At 44.1% G+C, this 18,079-nt stretch overlaps 1 protein-coding gene across 1 annotated transcript; it reads right to left on the bottom strand.

Moving 5' to 3' along the window:
- Window positions 1-16,280: 16,280 nt before the first annotated feature.
- On the bottom strand, window positions 16,281-17,222 carry LOC141477819 (olfactory receptor 4D1-like). Its single transcript, XM_074167008.1, has one exon. The coding sequence runs from the start codon at window positions 17,220-17,222 to the stop codon at window positions 16,281-16,283; it is 942 nt and encodes a 313-aa protein (XP_074023109.1).
- Window positions 17,223-18,079: the final 857 nt, after the last annotated feature.

The raw sequence follows: 18,079 nt of genomic DNA, 5'->3' as shown, positions 1-18,079 counted from the left end.
GATATCGAGGTGGTGGAGCGAGTGCAGAGGAAGGCAACGAAGCTGGTGAAGGGCCTGGAAAACAAATCGTATGAAGAGCGGTTGAAGGAGCTGGGACTGTTTAGTATGAGGAAGAGGAGGCTGAGGGGAGACCTCATCACTCTCTACAACCACTTGAAAGGACACTGTAGAGAGGTTGGTGCTGGTCTCTTCGCACAGGTAACTAATGACAGAACAAGAGGGAACAGCTTCAAGCTCCAACAGGGTAGGTTTAGACTGAACATTAGGAAAGAATTTTTCACAGAAAGAGTGGTCAGGCATTGGAACAGGCTGCCCAGGGAGGTGGTTGAGTCACCATCCCTGGATGTGTTTAAGAGACGTTTAGATGTGGTGTTGGGGGATATGATATAGGGGAGAACTTTGTGGAGTAGGGTAGATGGTTGGACTCGATGATCCCAAGGGTCTCTTCCAACCTGGACGATTCTATGATTCTATGATTCTATGGTGTTGCTGGGCACAGAGGTAAGACTGACTGTCCTGCAGTTCCCCAGGTCTTCCTTTTTTCCCTTTTTGAAGATGCAGGTTCTGTTTACCCTTTTCCAGTCAGCAGGAACTTTACAGATTGCCACAACTTCTCAAATATAATGGAAAGATAAACAAGTGAGTGAAATTCAGCACTGGGGTTCAGAGCCAGCAACATTCTTCCAGGTCTAGGTGCAAGAGCCACAGCTTACCTGCGGTTTTTGGAGGAGGAATGTGTTCCTTTAAAACAAATGAGTTGCATAGGTGCTCTGCATTTGTTTAAGGTCCTGTGATGTGGGGTCCCAGAATACCCTCTCTTCTTGGTATAGAATGGCAAATTCAGGAAACTGCTTAAATCATTGATCTCTGAGGGTGTCTCTGGGACAGTCTCTGGGCTGTCTCTGATGATTGTTCTGTATGCAGATATCTCCACTCCCCCTACCCACCAGTCTCCACCACTGACCCAGCAACCAGAATGAAACTGCGAGTTCTTACAGGCTATTTATTAGTAGAGTTTTTCAAACCATGGTCACAACTCCTGGGAATGAACAACAGGACTGGGATAATAAAATATGGGAGAAATGAACCTGAAGCTGGCAGTGGTCAACATGCTGAGGGAGGAAGAGTGAAAGAGGCTGGACCTCACCTTTCTTCAGAGATGTCACATGTACAACAGGAACAAATACACCTCTGCTCATATGACACCTGTTCTGGCAAAGGAGAGAAATCAGGATGTCCTCAGACATACCGTGTTTGTTTTTCTTGGAGGCAAAGGCTACCACCACTGCAGCTGTATCTGATGCTGCAGATACTTACTCAGCAAGTAATAATTAGAATCATAGAATCATAGAATGGTTAGAGTTGGAAGGGACCTTAAAGATAATCTAATTCCAACCCCCCTGCCTTGGGCAGGGACACCTCCACTACAGCAGGTTGCTCAAAGCCCCATTCAGCCTGGCCTTGAAAACTTCCAGGGATAAGGCATCCACAGCTTCCCTGGGCAACCTGTTCCAGTGCCTCACCACCCTCACAGTAAAGAATTTCCTCCTAATATCTAATCTAAATCTCCCCTCTTCCAATTTAAAACCATTACCCCTTGTCCTGTCACTACACTTCCTGACAAGGAGTCCCTCTCCGGCTCTCCTGTAGGCTCCCTTCAGATATTGGAAGGCTGCTATGAGGTCTCCCCAGAGCCTTCTCCTCTCCAGGCTGAACAACCCCAGCTCTCTCAGCCTGTCTTCATAGGGGAGGTGCTCCATCCCTCTGATCATCTTTGTGGCCCTTCGTTAGACTCGTTCCAACAGGTCCATGTCCTTCCTGTGTTGAGGACTCCAAAGCTGGACACAGTACTCCAGGTGGAGTCTCACCAGAGCAGAGTAGAATCACCTCCCTTGACCTGCTGGCCACACTTCTCTTGATGCAGCCCAGGATGCAGTTGGCTTTCTGGGCTGTCAGTGCACATTGCCAGCTCATGTTGAGTTCTCATCCACCAACACCCCCAAGACCTTCTCCTCGGGGCTGCTCTCTAGCCATTCTCCTCCCAACCTATATTTGTGCCTGGGATTGCCCTGACCCAGGTGCAGGACCTTGTACTTGGCCTGGTTGAACTTCATGCGCTTTGCATGGGCCCACCTCTCAAGCCTGTCCAGGTCCCTCTGAATGGCATCCCTTCCCTCCAGCGTGTCGACCATGCCACACAGCTTTGGTGTTGTCGGCAAACTTGCTGATGGTGCACTCCATCCCACTGTCCATGTCTCCAACAAAGATGTTGAACAGCACTGGTCCCAGTACCAACCCCTGAGGAACACCACTTGTCACTGGCCAACAATTGGACACTGAACCATTGACCACAACCCTTTGAGTGCAGCCATTCAGCCAGTTCCTTATCCACTGAGTGGTCCATCCATCGAACCCATGACTTTCCAATTTTGAGACCAGGATGTCGTGCGGGACAGTGTCAAACGCTTTGCATAAGTCCAGGTAGATGACGTCTGTTGCTCTCCCTTTGTTTACCGATGCTGTGGCAATATCGTAAAAGGCCACCAAATTTGTCAGGCATGATTTGCCCTTGGTGAAGCCATGTTGGCTCTCACCAATCACCTCCTTATTTTCCATGTGCCTTAGCAGAGATTCCAAGAGGATCTGCTCCATGGATCCATACAATTCTTGTGGAAAAACTGGCTTCACATGGCCTGGATGAGCATACGATCCGCTGGGTCAAGATATGGCTGACTGGAAGGTCCCAAAGAGTAGTGCTCAATGGATTTAAATCCAGCTGGCAGCCGGTCACAAGTGGTGTGCCTCAGGGCTCAGTGTTAGGACCATTTCTGTTTAATGTCTTTATTGATGATCTCAACAAGGACATAGGGTGTATCATCAGCAAGTTTGCAGATGACACCAAGTTAAGCAGGAGTGTTGATTCCCAGGAGGATAGGGAAGCTCTACAGAGAGACTTAGATAGATTGGATCATTGGGCCAAAATCAATGGTATGAGTTTCAACAAGGGCAAGTGCCAGGTTCTGCGCTTGGGCCACAATAACCCCAAGCAGCGCTACAGCAGCCACAGGGAAGTGTGGCTGGAAAGCTGCCTGGAAGAAAGAGACCTGAGGGTTCTAATTGACAAGCAGCTGAATATGAGCCGGCAGTGTGCCCAGGTGGCCAAGAAAGCCAACGGCATCCTGGCTTGTATTAGAAACAGCGTGACCAGCAGAAGTAGGGAGGTGATTGTGCCCCTGTACTCAGCACTGGTGAGGCCACACCTGGAGTATTGTGTCCAGTTTTGGGCACCTCAATACAAGAGAGATATCGAGGTGGTGGAGCGAGTGCAGAGGAAGGCAACGAAGCTGGTGAAGGGCCTGGAAAACAAATCGTATGAAGAGCGGTTGAAGGAGCTGGGACTGTTTAGTATGAGGAAGAGGAGGCTGAGGGGAGACCTCATCACTCTCTACAACCACTTGAAAGGACACTGTAGAGAGGTTGGTGCTGGTCTCTTCGCACAGGTAACTAATGACAGAACAAGAGGGAACAGCTTCAAGCTCCAACAGGGTAGGTTTAGACTGAACATTAGGAAAGAATTTTTCACAGAAAGAGTGGTCAGGCATTGGAACAGGCTGCCCAGGGAGGTGGTTGAGTCACCATCCCTGGATGTGTTTAAGAGACGTTTAGATGTGGTGTTGGGGGATATGATATAGGGGAGAACTTTGTGGAGTAGGGTAGATGGTTGGACTCGATGATCCCAAGGGTCTCTTCCAACCTGGACGATTCTATGATTCTATGATTATGTGAAAGAGGTTTGGCTGTCTACATGAAGGCATCTGCCTATTACTGCATTAGTAACTTCACCAGAAAAATTGAGAGAATAAAGAATACCAAAAATGTTTGAGTGGGAGAGAATGCCCATTTAGTTTTTAGTTTTAGAACAGTTTGTTTAGTTCCCTTATTGAGGCCAGTGTGAAATGAAATCGTTATTGACAGTAGAAATGAAAACCATAAAAAAAATTAAGAGGAGATAAAGTAGCAAAAAGTTGTAAAATTCAGAATAAAGGAAATAAATAGGAAAGGAACATAAGAAAGGAATAAAAACAAGAGAAAAAAATACTCCTAACATCACTGTTTTTATGTTTTTGTGAAAAGTCAAAATTTCATGTCATGCCTTGAAATTAAAAATTTTCTTGACATTCTTTGTTTTCTCCATCTCTTCCTTTCTTTCATGGACAGCTGAAGGACTCATTGTGCTGCATGTGTGTATAAATTTCTCAGCTGACCGCGAATTGTTATCCATCTCTATCTGAGTTACTCTTTGCCTCAATTTAAATTCCCTCTATTTGGTTTGTTCAGCTCCAGCCTCTTCCCATCTCATCTCATGACAGAAAGATTCTTGCAGGAACGTATCACTCCACTCTGCTGTATCCTGCACATCCAGCAAATGCAGAAACAACACCCTCCCTTCACTTTGACTTGGTTATAGAGACATCTGTAGCATTTGACTTTCGTGGCTTTGCATATACATCTCTCCACACAGCTCAGTATCTACTACTCTGGGTTGTTCAGCCCTAACCAGCAAAGAACCAATCAAGGTTACTCCCTCTTTTCTGTTCCCTGCTATACCACTTTAGCTAGATGGTAAATGTTTCCCAATTTTTCTGCCTACGTCTCTGATGTTATTAGTCTGCCTATGTCCAGATCCATTTCACCCTTCAGCTGCAGATGGTGCAGTCTCCCTTTCACAGTGCAGAAGACTGGCTCTCTGAACTCAGGTCTGTTCCTTCTTCCTGTTTTCACTGATGGTAAATTTGCCTTCACTACTGGAGGCAAATTTACCAGGAAAATTACATAATGAATTTCTTAATTTATCTCTTTTCAGTCCTTTAAATTATTTAGTTCAAAAAGAAGCAGCTTACAGGAGACCCAAGAATCACAATCTGTGAGTGTGACGGCTCATTCTGGTCTTTTCTACAGTGAAGCCATCTTTTCATGAGTTATTTAAGGAGGTGCTCATACTGAATAATTTACAATGCTGCTGATATATATCTCTACACCTGAATAAGTCAACATAGCAACCTGAGGGATAGAGTGGAAGGAAAAAGATATAATTCCTCTTAGGAAGTGTAGGGATGGTGTGGGGGACTGCGGCGGGTCCGTGGAACCCTTGATTGTGGGAATGGAGTCAGGAGTTGACCTTGCAGAGATTAAAGTATATCCTTGAGAAAGAAGGGAGTAGAAAACATCCTGAGAAGTAAAACAACTTTTAGGTACCAGCTGGGGACTGACAAGATAAGGAGTAGTTTTGATGTTTTGCAAGAGACAACCAATGATATATTGTTATAACAATATGTAACCAATAGTAAAAGAACACATGTGTTAAGAAAGAATATATAAGAAAATATGTGTGCTAATAAAGGGGGACTGTTACTGCTTGAACTGCTGAAGTTTGCTGGCTGTGTCGTTTGTCCGTCTCAACAACAACGACAACTGGTGACCCCGACGTGATTCTGCATAGGAAAAAAGACGGCTGGAGATAGCCGTGGAGACGGAGCCCAGTATAGCTGAGAGCGGCGGGGAGAGCTGCTGATTGATCCGGATCGTGAATAAGACACCTGGAGAGGTGAGCTACTGGGAACATGGGAGGGAACTTGTCCAAAGAAGAGGGTATCATACTCTCTATGTGGCAGTTGCTTTTGAAACGGCGAGGCGTGGACCTCCCCGAGTTGACTTTACGGAAAATGCTGCTCTGGGGCAAAAGACAAGGCATTGAAGTTACCACTGTCACAGCGTTTAGTGTATCACAGTGGAAAGACTTGGGTGATAAATTGTTCGATGGTGCTACGAGAGGCTCCAAAGAAGCGACTGAACTACTAACAACGTGGCGTTTGCTACTAGAGACTTTGAAAGGGTTTAAAGAGCAGAGGGAACAAGCGGAGACTGCGGGAAAAAATGAGTCGCCTGATCCTTTCAGGCCGGACTTAAAAGGAGGGGCGGAGCCATCTGCGGTCCCAAAACCCCCGGTCCTAAAACCCCCTGTTACCAAGAAAGAAGACGGGGGGGGTACTGATGGGGGGGGGGGGCTGCGGCTTTCCGAAGGAAAAAAGTATAAGTATGTGCTGCCCCGAGAACAGATAGAAGCGGCAAGAGACTCGCATAAACAAGCGGCAGATTCGGGATATGTGTGGCCGCAGGAGGGACTCCCTGTATTTAAGTCAGGAGAGTGTGTGCAACCCTCTGCTCCGCCAGTGCCGATTGCGGAAGAGCAAAAAGCGCGGCCGTCACTTAACCCCTTTTTGTATCCACCTCTGCCAGAGGATTCGGACGTTAATGTTGATCAGGATGATCCTATGACAGGGCAAAATGAGCTTGAGGAGGTAGTCCCTGAGAATCCGGGTCCCCCTTTGCACACCCCTGCGCCAGTAAAACCTTCCGAGCAAGGGGGGGCAGAGTGTAGACCAAAATACCCTCGTACTTGGGATTTACCTCCAGCCTCGATTACGGTTAGACCGCGAAATCCTGTGCGATTCTGGAAAAAGGTCAAAGCTAAAGCTATGGAGTTGGGCGACTGGGATTTATCAGAGAATATATCCGTTCCCCTCACCACTGATGAACCTTTGAATGTTGAGACTGCTGGGCCTGCAGCATTTCCCGTGGTGTATCATGACCCAGCTGCAGGGGAGCCTCATGAGCATGCTACTTATTCCTGGAAGGTGATTCAGGATTTACAAAAGGCCACTGCCCAGTATGGCCCCAACTCCCCTGCAGTAATGCAACTGATACGATTATTGTCAATGGAAGCTATGACCCCTTATGATATTACTCATATTGCTCAGATCATTTTTCAACCTGTGCAGCTTGCAGTGTTTCGAAATATTTGGCAGCAAAGGGCTGAGGCTCAGGCCGTAGCAAATCTGCAGTTTCCACAGGGTGATCCTCGCTATGGCAATGGTGCTGATGTTTTAATGGGTGCTGGGCAATTCAATAACCCACAGCATCAAGCGCAGTGGCCCCCCTTGGTGCTTGAACAAGTAAAAAGTATAGGCATCGAGGCAATAATTCGCACTGCAGAATTGGCAGAACCAAAACAAAAATATACCACCATTAAACAAGGCACTCGAGAACCATTTCTCTCCTTTGTTGAAAAGTTACAAGCTGCTGTTGAACGTCAAGTGTTTGATGCGCGCCTCCGTGAAATGTTAGTGAAACAATTGGCTCGCGACAATGCTAATGCGGACTGTCAAAAAATAATTGAGGCATTACCAGGAGACCCAACCTTAGAGGCAATGATTACTGCTTGTGCCAAGGTTGGATCTGTGGAGCATAAAATGACTGCACTCGCTGCCGCAATGGCAGCCATGCGAGTACAGGGCCAAAAATGCTATGGCTGTGGTCAAACAGGTCATGTAAAAGCTGAATGCCCCAAGAAAAAAATGGGAGGAACTGGCTCGGGAAAAGTCAATACGGCAGGGGACACAGCAGAAATGAATTGCTATAGGTGTGGAAGGGTTGGACATGTTGCTAAGCAATGTCACTCTAAATATCACCTTAATGGCCAACCATTACAGCCGGGAAACGGCAAGAAGAGCGCGAAGGGGCGTGTGCAGACACAAATGCCCCGTACGCAAATGCCCTACAATCCTGGCAACCCATTTCTAGGGTCAGTGCAGACGCAACCCTCTGTGACAAGCTATCAGGGAAAACCAGTGGATCAGCCGGGATGGATGTATCCACCGCCCACACAGTGACTATAACAACTCAAGGGGTGCACAAAGTGCCTTTAGATGCCTGGGGACCAATTGGTAGGGGACTGAGTGCTTTACTAATAGGAAGATCAAGTACCACCCTACAAGGACTCATGGTGCATGTTGGAGTTATTGACGCCGATTTTACAGGACAAATTTGTGCTATGGTATCTACAGCAACCCCACCGGTAACAATAGAAAAAGGAACACGTTTAGCTCAACTTGTGCCATTTATGAGTTGTGTCCCCAGGACTGAACAGGTTGTTCGCGGTGATGGCGGATTTGGATCAACAGGAAAACCACTTGTTTTCTGGACTCAGACAGTGTCGGAGAAACGGCCGCAAATGATCTGTACACTCATGATGAACAGTGTTACCCCCGATCAGGTGAAACTGACTGGGTTACTCGATACAGGGGCGGATGTGACTATCATCTCACTGCGCGAATGGCCGAATACTTGGCCTTTGGCCTCAAACACCTTGGGGGTGGCAGGACTTGGAGGAGTTGCAAATAGCTTAATATCAGCCAAACCGATTACGATTGTTAATTCTGAAGGTCAAAGGGCTACGGTGAGACCTTATGTGACCTCGGCCCCATTAAATTTGTGGGGAAGGGATTGTTTAGGACAATGGGGAGTACGGATAACAACGGATTTTCAGTAGGGGTCACTGTATTGCAGGGCATTTCTCGACCCACTCTGGCATTAAGATGGTTAACTGAAAGACCAGTGTGGGTCGATCAGTGGCCCCTCAGTCAAGAAAAACTCACTGCCCTGCAGTCTCTCGTAGCAGAACAACTAGCTGCAGGACACATAGAGGTCTCACACAGCCCTTGGAATACCCCTGTGTTTGTTATAAAGAAAAAATCTGGAAAATGGAGATTGTTACATGATCTGAGGAAGATTAATGAGGTTATAGCAACCATGGGAGCTTTACAACCTGGATTACCCTCTCCCACCATGATTCCGATGCAATGGGAAATTGTTGTAATGGACTTGAAAGATTGTTTCTTTACAATTCCTTTAGCAGATCAAGATATGGAGAAATTTGCCTTTACTGTACCATCCATAAACAATATGGAACCTGCAAAAAGATATCATTGGAAGGTGTTACCGCAAGGTATGAAAAACTCACCCACAATTTGCCAGTGGTTCGTGGCAAAGGCATTGAGTCCAGTACGTGCTTTGTTCCCATCAGGTTATTGCTATCATTATATGGATGACATTCTCTTAGCTGCAGCAACTCCACAGGAGTTAATTGAGATGGAGAACAAGACACGGGAATCTCTGTGCCGATATGGACTAATTGTTGCGCCTGAAAAGGTGCAACGGCAGCAACCATGGCTCTATTTAGGTATGAAAGTCTTAACTCAAATGGTGATGCCACAACCCATACAATTGCAAGTGGAAGTGAAAACATTAAATGACGTGCAAAAATTAGCAGGGATGATTAATTGGATTCGACCCTACGTGGGGATTCCTTCTTCTAAATTGCAACCGTTATTTGAACTACTGCAAGGAGACACAGATATTTCTGCCCCACGCACCTTGACGGTAGGTGCACAAAAAACAATTGCAGACATTGAGCGAGCAATTAGTAGCAAACACGTATGGAGAATTGAATTGACAGTGCCTGTCCAGGCAATCATTTTGATTGATCAGTTGGTACCCTTTGCCATGATTGCACAATGGCATGAGAAGTGGGATGATTCTCTACATGTTTTGGAATGGGTTTTCTTGCCAAATAAAACAAAAAAGACAGCCCCTGGCCTTTTTGAGCTGGTGGCTCAAGTAATTATAAAAATCAGGACACGCTGTATGGAATTAATGGCGAGAGACCCGGAAAAAATTGTACTCCCAGTGCAGAGTGATTATTTTGAATGGTGCATGGCCAACAGCTCTGCTTTACAAGCAGCCATGATGAACTATACAGGGCAAATAAGTTATCATTTGCCCTCACATCCATTGGTCAAACTAGGAAGTCAGGTGAGATTTGGTCAGAAACAATTGAGTCAATTGGATCCAGTAGAGGGACCCACGGTGTTTACGGATGGATCAGGGAAAACCGGAAAAGCAGCCATCGTTTGGAAAGATGGACCACAATGGCAGCATAAAATCGAACATCAAGAAGGCTCACCACAAGTGGTTGAACTTAGGGCGATGGCCATGGTGTTTCAAAACTTCCCTGGCCCAGTAAACATCATAACGGATTCTGCTTATGTGGCTGGACTGGTACAACGATTGGATAAAGCTGTGTTAGGGCATGTGTCTAATGAAACGCTGTTTGGGGTTCTGAAGCTATTATGGTTAGAAATTCAGAAACGTCACTATGAATATTATGTCATGCATATTAAAAGTCACACTACGTTACCGGGTTTTATAGTGGAAGGAAATGCAAAAGCAGATGCTTTGGTGTCCGCAGTGGCATTAGGACCTGTTCCCGACATTAAACAACAGGCAATAGCTTCACATCGCTTTTACCATCAGGGCTATCGGGCCCTGAAACGTCAATTTCATATTTCCAATTCTGAGGCACGTGCCATTGTTGCTGCATGCCCTGATTGTCAGGGCCATCATGTCCCTATTTACTATGGCACCAACCCTCGTGGCCTCCGTGCCTTGCAGATCTGGCAGACTGATGTTACACACGTACCCGAATTTGGGCGTCTGAAATACGTGCATGTCTCTATAGATACTTTTTCATCAGCTCTTGTTGCCACTGCTCATACTGGGGAATCTGCACGTGATGTCATCCGCCATTGGCAACGTGCATTTTCCATTTTAGGTGTTCCCCAACAAGTTAAGACAGACAATGGCCCGGCTTACGTGTCTCAGAAAGTTGCATTATTTTTGCAGCTTTGGGGGATATCCCATGTTACTGGAATTCCCCATTCTCCCACAGGACAAAGCATTGTAGAACGAGCCCACGGTACACTCAAGCGCTTCCTCCAAAAACAAAAAGGGGGAATGCTAGGTGAACCACCTGATGCACGATTGGCTAAAGCTACATATGTTTTAAATTTTTTACAGGTTTCTGATGATTCTCCGACCCCAACACCGCCCATCCTTCGCCATTTCAATTCCCTGGTAACTCAGGAGGGGGTGGGGCCAGGGGCAAAGGTGTTAGTGCGGGATCTACATACGGGTCAATGGATGGGTCCGTATGATCTATTAACCTGGGGAAGAGGTTATGCTTGTGTTTCCACAGATCACGGGCCGCAATGGATGCCGGCACGGAATGTGAAGCCTGTGTTATCTTCCTCATGATGTGTGCTGTGGTCAACGCATTTTGGATGCCAACGCAGACAAGGACCAATGTATGGATCACTCTAGCCAACATGACTGGCCAAGATTCCATATGTCTGGCCACTACATCACCAGAGAATCCATTTATTACATGTCTCGTTGATGTTCCAGTGGACAAGTGGCCGGTACCGCATGAAGCACGGGCAACTTTTCAGAACGAGTCGTTGGTTAATACATGGGACGCATGGGTGCCTTATTTGCCTAAAGTGCCTTTGGAACCTCAAGAGCTTGAACTTTTGGGATCTATAAAAATGGACTATTGTCTGTATTTCAATTATACAGGAAAGAATCAATCCCTGGCATGGGTGGTAAATTCAAGTATGACAATTTACAGAAATTCAAGTGTATGGTGTAACTTTACCTCCCCAAATATTTCTTGATCCTCAAATGTCCTTTTGGCGCTACCCCCGGGGATATTCCTGATATGTGGAGATCGAGCCTGGGGAGCCATACCTTCTCACATAACAGGAGGACCATGCAGTTTGGGACGCTTAACATTGTTAACTCCTAATACGTCCATGATTTATCAACATCGCTATTATAAAAAAAAAAAAGCTAAGAGGAGCCTCCATGCTTACAATGAAGACTGTGATGACCAAGTCACTTTTTGGAATAAGGGTGAAATATGGGCAGCCTCCATGTTTGTACCAGGAGCAGCTGCTGCCAAAGCATTAAGTACCTTGAATAAGTTAGGATGCTGGCTAGCAAAGCAAATGAATGCAACCTCTGCGGCATTAAGCAATTTACTATTAGATGTAGACTCAGTTAGGCATGCTACGCTACAAAATAGAGCGGTGATAGATTTTTTTTGTTATTAGCTCAAGGACATGGATGCGAGGATATTGATGGAATGTGTTGCATGGACTAGTCAGATCACTCTGAATCAATTCATAAAAGCATACAGTTGTTAAAGGAAGGAGTACAAAAGCTGCAAGTTGACAATGGATGGGATTGGTTGAACAGATTGTTTAGTGGATGGGGACTGTCGGGATGGTTGTTGTCAGTAGTAAGAACGGGATTAGTTATTTTACTGATTGTTGTAGCTGTGCTATTAATGTTGCCATGTGTCATCTCCTTGCTGCAAAGGGCCCTGCAGCGGACAATGAGGGCGATATTTTTGGCACAAATACAAAAAGGGGGAATTGTGGGGGACTGCGCGGGTCCGTGGAACCCTTGATTGTGGGAATGGAGTCAGGAGTTGACCTTGCAGAGATTAAAGTATATCCTTGAGAAAGAAGGGAGTAGAAAACATCCTGAGAAGTAAAACAACTTTTAGGTACCAGCTGGAGACTGACAAGATAAGGAGTAGTTTTGATGTTTTGCAAGAGACAACCAATGACATATTGTTATAACAATATGTAATCAATAGTAAAAGAACACATGTGTTAAGAAAGAATATATAAGAAAATACATGTGCTAATAAAGGTAGACTGTTACTGCTTGAACTTCTGAAGATTGCTGTCCATGTTGTTTGTCCGTCTCAACAACAACGACAGGATGGAACTCGGACAAACGCAGTTGTTGAGTGCAATTTTACACGCTCCGGAATAACCTGCCTGGCCTTCAGTGTCGGGTCTAGAAAGAGGGGTCCTGTGTCTCACCAGCCACTCTGGTGGAGATGTCTGAGCTAGCACCCAGTGCCATCAGAGTGGTTCAGACTACGTTTGTCTATTTGAATTCTGCTCTATGTGTCTAGCTCAGACTTTTAATTGTATCTAGCTCTGGACAGGTGAACCAAGCTCTCTGAATTTATTCTCTGGTTATTTCTGATTAATAGAGAATTCCTAAGCCTAAATGATTGTGTAGCTACTAAAGAAACAAATTTCATCTGCTGCTAGAAGGATGATGATTAAATCCTTGCTGGATCTGCCAACATCTTCATCAGAGGGTGGCATGCCATTTTTAGGGTAATACTGATGTCTACCTGTGGATCTAAGTGAAGTGAGATTCTTGGCTTTTAACCACTTACCAACACAATTTGGCCATAGGCATCAAAGAATACGCGCTGATCCAAAAAATTTCATTGTTAGTCTCATTAATGTTTTGGCAGTCTAAGCAAAATTAAACAATCACTCATTACTAGTCCAATCACACTAACACTAACCCGGTTTCCGAGATCTCTACTGATAAACTCAGCATAAACAAACATCTGCCCTTTTTCCCTGAAGTTATTTTCTCACCCTTCTTGTTATGTGTAGTTGAAGGTCAAGCGTCCTTCATTTTCTGGCAAAGTGAGCAATTAACAACTTAAGTCTGAATGAGTACCATATTGCCTATAGCACTTGTCTTCCTCATTGATTCTGAGTTCTCTCAAGGTTATTCTTAATGACATAGATTTTGTCAGCCCTCCCTGAATCATGTGTGAATGCAAGACAGCTGAGGACTGAACTCCCCTAATCCCTACATCTTTTGCCCCCTGTCTTCCCAAGTTGTTCACAAGTACCAACAGCTCTTCAGTTGTCCAAATCCTAGCTTCACTCCACAACAGGACTCGGTATTTCTGAAGCTTGTTGCAATCCCAGATGCAAAATCCAGCAAACACACGCTATAGCTTCAATATGCATCTCCCTTTCAGAAGCTCTGTTGATAGTCCATCATTCTGACCTGAAGTATTGCTCTTCTGGTCATGAGTCCTCTCCCACACGCCTATGTATTTAGTACTGCTGTGCATGCACCAGAGGTTTGGCTCTTTTAAATGCCAGACCCACTAAGCGATTTGTACCCCTGCCCGATTGTCAACACTAGTCCCTATGACTGCAGCTAGGGATTAGCCCCCCCAGACTGCTTATGACCTTAGCTGCTTCACTCACCACCTGATGACAGAGGGTGAACATGGTGCACCAGGTGATGCAGAAGATTTTGTCTCTTTGCCTCCTCTAGATAACGCTTTCTTTGTCTCTTCAGAGTGTGCAGGTCGTTTCTGGTTCCCAGGTTGATGGTTTGATAATTGTGGCAGCAGCTGTGGTTCTGGAGTGCTAACTCAGATGCCCAGGGGTCTTAGTAAAAGCTTTAAGGCGTATGTCTTTACTTATAATTCCTTATTAGCATTTATTAATAATTTATTTTAACACATATTATTCCTGGACCAGGTGACATCTCAAGGTACCAACATCCTATGTTTTTATGATCTCATGATTAATTCTGCATTTAAATGACTGGTAATCTTAGCTTCGGGAAAACAAATGAACCTACAACCTCTAACTTCCCATGTTTTGTAGACATTGTCATCTGAGAATGCCCGGGATGGAGAGCCACCATCTAGAATTCTCCAGGTCACTTAATTTTCTGCATTTTATGAATATTCAGAATGAGTTCTCCATAGTCCACTGACAAAGATACATACTTTCAGAAAGCGTAAAACAAATAAACTCATCAACTTCCCCCGTCCCACACATCTCTCCCCATTTCTCATTTTCTGTCGTTGCCTGTTTCCCCAAAATGTTTCTTTTAATTACTGTTGGCAGTATGGTTGGTCAGATGAATCAGGACTGTGAGGTACTTATTTCTTTTCACTAACTACAAAGAATGGGTAGCTTTGACTTAAAGATACAGCATCTACATGACTTCAGTTAAGTGAAATTAATTCCAAATAATTATTGGAATACTACTGGAATAATACAATTCTTTTGTATTTATACATTGTTACTGAATGTATAGTATATATTATATACTATATTTATACCTACAGTGTTAACAGAAAATTAAACTCAACACAGACTTTTAGAAGGTGAATGTTAGAAGCTAAATTAAAGCAGAAGCATAATTCATCAATGCTAAACACTCATTTTGTGATTCTATAGTGAAGCATCACATACTGACCAGCAACACGTCAACTGATTAATTTAGCTGTTTTCCAGGATTTCTAAGGCTTCCTTTAAGGCAGAGGGCAATTCAGTAGAACTTACCCTGTCTGCGTGATTAACCAGAACACAACCTTATACAGGATGAGAAGTGACAGGTACCAGGACACCACTTAGCAGTGGAAACTGTACCCCACCCTACCCTCATTGTCACCTGATGTGGAAGTGGTGTTTGTCTTCCAGTCACATGGTTGGGTCACCCTGCAGGTCCTTGCCTCTGGGGCTGCTGATTTCGTTCCTATTATGTCCCATATGATTTTACAGTAATGTGATTGGTTGCTTATTTTCTTAGGGCCGGGATGTACACATATACACATGCACATACATATACATTTATATCTGTGTTCAAATATATTTACACATGTATATTTAAAATTAAATATATAAATTCATAAAAGGCTATGAATAATAATTTTTTTAATAGATAAGGAATTGTGCTGGTTTTGGATGGGATAGAGTTATTTCTTTTTCATAATAGCTAGTATTGGGCTATATTTTGGATCTGTGTGGAAAACAGTGTTGATTACACAGGGAAGTTTTAGTTATTGCTGAGTAGTGCTTATGCAGAGTCAAAGCCTTTTCTGCTCCTCACTTTGACCCACCAGCTAGAAGGCTGGGGGTGAACAATAGGTTGGGAGGGGATGCATTACCTTGGATGAAAAAGTAATCATCAAAACCTATTTTTTTTTTTTATTAAAAAAAAATTCTTTCTCATTGTACTTGATTACAGGGTTGGTTTCTGTCAACTCAGTGACTGTTACAGTTACCTCTGTGTGACAGCTGTCTGGTACTGACTCAGCCCAGCAGTCTGACAGTATCTCAGGGAGCTGCAGCCTTCAAGATCTTTTCTGTAACCCCCAAACCCTCACATTCCTTAACCTGTAGACTATAAGCATGTCTCCTCATAGTAGTGTCAATTGCTTTAGGAAAACTGATCTTACCTCCTTCCATAGTGGTTCATCTGATATGGACTATCCCAGTCTAAAGAAGTATAACATTTAACGTATGAACAAACAAAGAAGACAGGTACTGTCTATCAAATAGAATTAATTGCTCCTTTAGAATATAACTGTACAGTGTAAACAGGAAGTGTAAACAAAAACTTAGTAGATAATTAGTCGCAATACACTCATGAGAATCAAAAAACTCCTGTTTGTCTTAATACAGTCATTCAAATGTGAACGCCTATGAAGGAAGGTTTCCAGGTGGCTATTAATGGCACAAGTTACAGGCTTAGACATTCTTTAGGAAACACTGTCATTACACACTACTAAAATCCTACTGCAAAAAAAATGGAAAGTAGAAAAATATATATGACTCTAGAAAACCAAACAGGCAGGAAGAACAAGCATCTCATAGGCAAAGGAGAAAGCATAGGAAGATGTATCTTTAAACCTGGGAAAAATCTCTTATGACCCTAAAAGCAAGTCTTCTGATGGCCTTTTTCATTTCAGTATTTCTCAGGGTGTAGACCATGGGATTCAGCAATGGAACAAGCACAGTGAAGAAGATGGGGGCCACTTTGTCCAGTTCAAATGTCTTGAAGGGGCAAGCATAGATGAATATTCCTGGAATGAATGTTATACTTACTGCCATTATCTGGGCTACGCATGTCGACAAAGCTTTGTGCTTTCCTTCGGAGACTTGCCTCCCTATCTTGACTAAAATGACAGTGTATGAAATGAGGAGCAAGACAAAAACTACTATGAGGAGCAGTCCACCATTTGAGACCATCAGCAGCTCTGTCAGGTAGGTGTCAATGCAGGCCAATTTCAGTACTTGTGGAACATCACAGTGGAAATTGTCCAGGATGATAGGACCACAGTAAGGTAAAGGGAGAAGCAGAGCTATTTGTGTTGCAGAATGAATTAATCCACCTGCCCATGACCCTGCAACTAGAACTACACATACCTCACGGTTCATGATTGTCAAGTACTGCAAAGGCTTATGGATAGCCACATACCGATCAGCTGCCATCACTGCAAGAAGGAGGATATGAGCACCACCAATGAAGTGAAAGAGAAACATGTGAAGGATGCACTCCTTGAATGGAACAGTTTTGTGGTGGGAGAGGAGACCTGACAATAGAATGGGAGCATTTACTGACGATTCGTTTATATCTGTGAATGCTAAGTTGGCCAGGAAGAAGTACATGGGTGTGTGCAAGTGGTAGTCAGTGATAACAGTTATGAGGATGGTGATGTTTCCCAAGCAGGTCATCAGGTAGACAATAAAAAAGACCTTGAAGAGGAATTGCTGAATCTTAAGACTGTGGTTGAAGCCCAGGAGGACAAATTCCATCACAGGATTGGTTACATTTTTTAGCTCCATTTGTTACCATCTGAGCATGCCTATGAGAGGAAGAATGGAGAAGGGAAGCTGAGAAAAGTATGCTTTTCAACACCAGGAGAGATAATCCTCCTCCCCTGGCTCAGAAACCCCCATCCTAGAAACCTCCTTATATCCTTGCGCTATATGATGGAAATTTTGTTCAGTGGAGGTAGTCTCGGTGTTAGGAACTGTTTTCTTTGATCTTCACTTTGGCTCCTCTGCATCTCTACCCTTAAAATCCAGTGTAACTTTACAACTAATTGCCATCTTCATACATAGACTTCTTTTTCTGCACTAATGCAGGCTTTGGCCTCTCCTCAGTGCAACTATGCTTATCTCTAGTATTATCTTTTTTCCATCCACACATCAAGAGGCCTTATTCCACATAGAGCTGCTTTGTCTGCAGTCTCAGAGTTGTCTGATTCCTCTCCTCCACGGAAGACTGCAAAGAGAAAATAAAACAAATAAAAACACACTCATAAATCGTACTGTCTAAACATCAAAGTAGATGCTAGGAAAATAGTTACTGTGAAATCTGTACAAACTTTCCTGGATCTGAACAAAAATGGCTTTTCTATAGCCACTAAGGGATTCCTGCTCTGGCAAGCATTAAAAAATAAGTAGAGTAGTTTGTGATGTAGTACAGTAAGGAAACAGGATGTCTTGCATATTCTTTACTTTGCAGGCAGGTCTGTTTCACGGCACGCAGGATGTGATCTTAGAAAACAAAAGAACATTTCATCAAGCAAAAGAATGCCTAGTTTCTTGAATTTCTCTCCAATACTGTGAAACAAACAATCTGAAGAGTGAGAAAAGAAAAGTCGTTACAATACTCCCTGGGCTCTTCATCACATCCT

Source organism: Numenius arquata, unplaced genomic scaffold (assembly GCF_964106895.1).
Source record: "Numenius arquata unplaced genomic scaffold, bNumArq3.hap1.1 HAP1_SCAFFOLD_497, whole genome shotgun sequence".
Classification (NCBI taxonomy): Eukaryota; Metazoa; Chordata; class Aves; order Charadriiformes; family Scolopacidae; genus Numenius; species Numenius arquata.
This window is presented reverse-complemented; position numbering and strand designations above follow the sequence as displayed.

Bases quoted from the DNA above. Each gene is read 5' to 3' on its own strand.
- LOC141477819 (XM_074167008.1), bottom strand. From the start codon at position 17,222: ATGGAGCTAAAAAATGTAACCAATCCTGTGATGGAATTTGTCCTCCTG.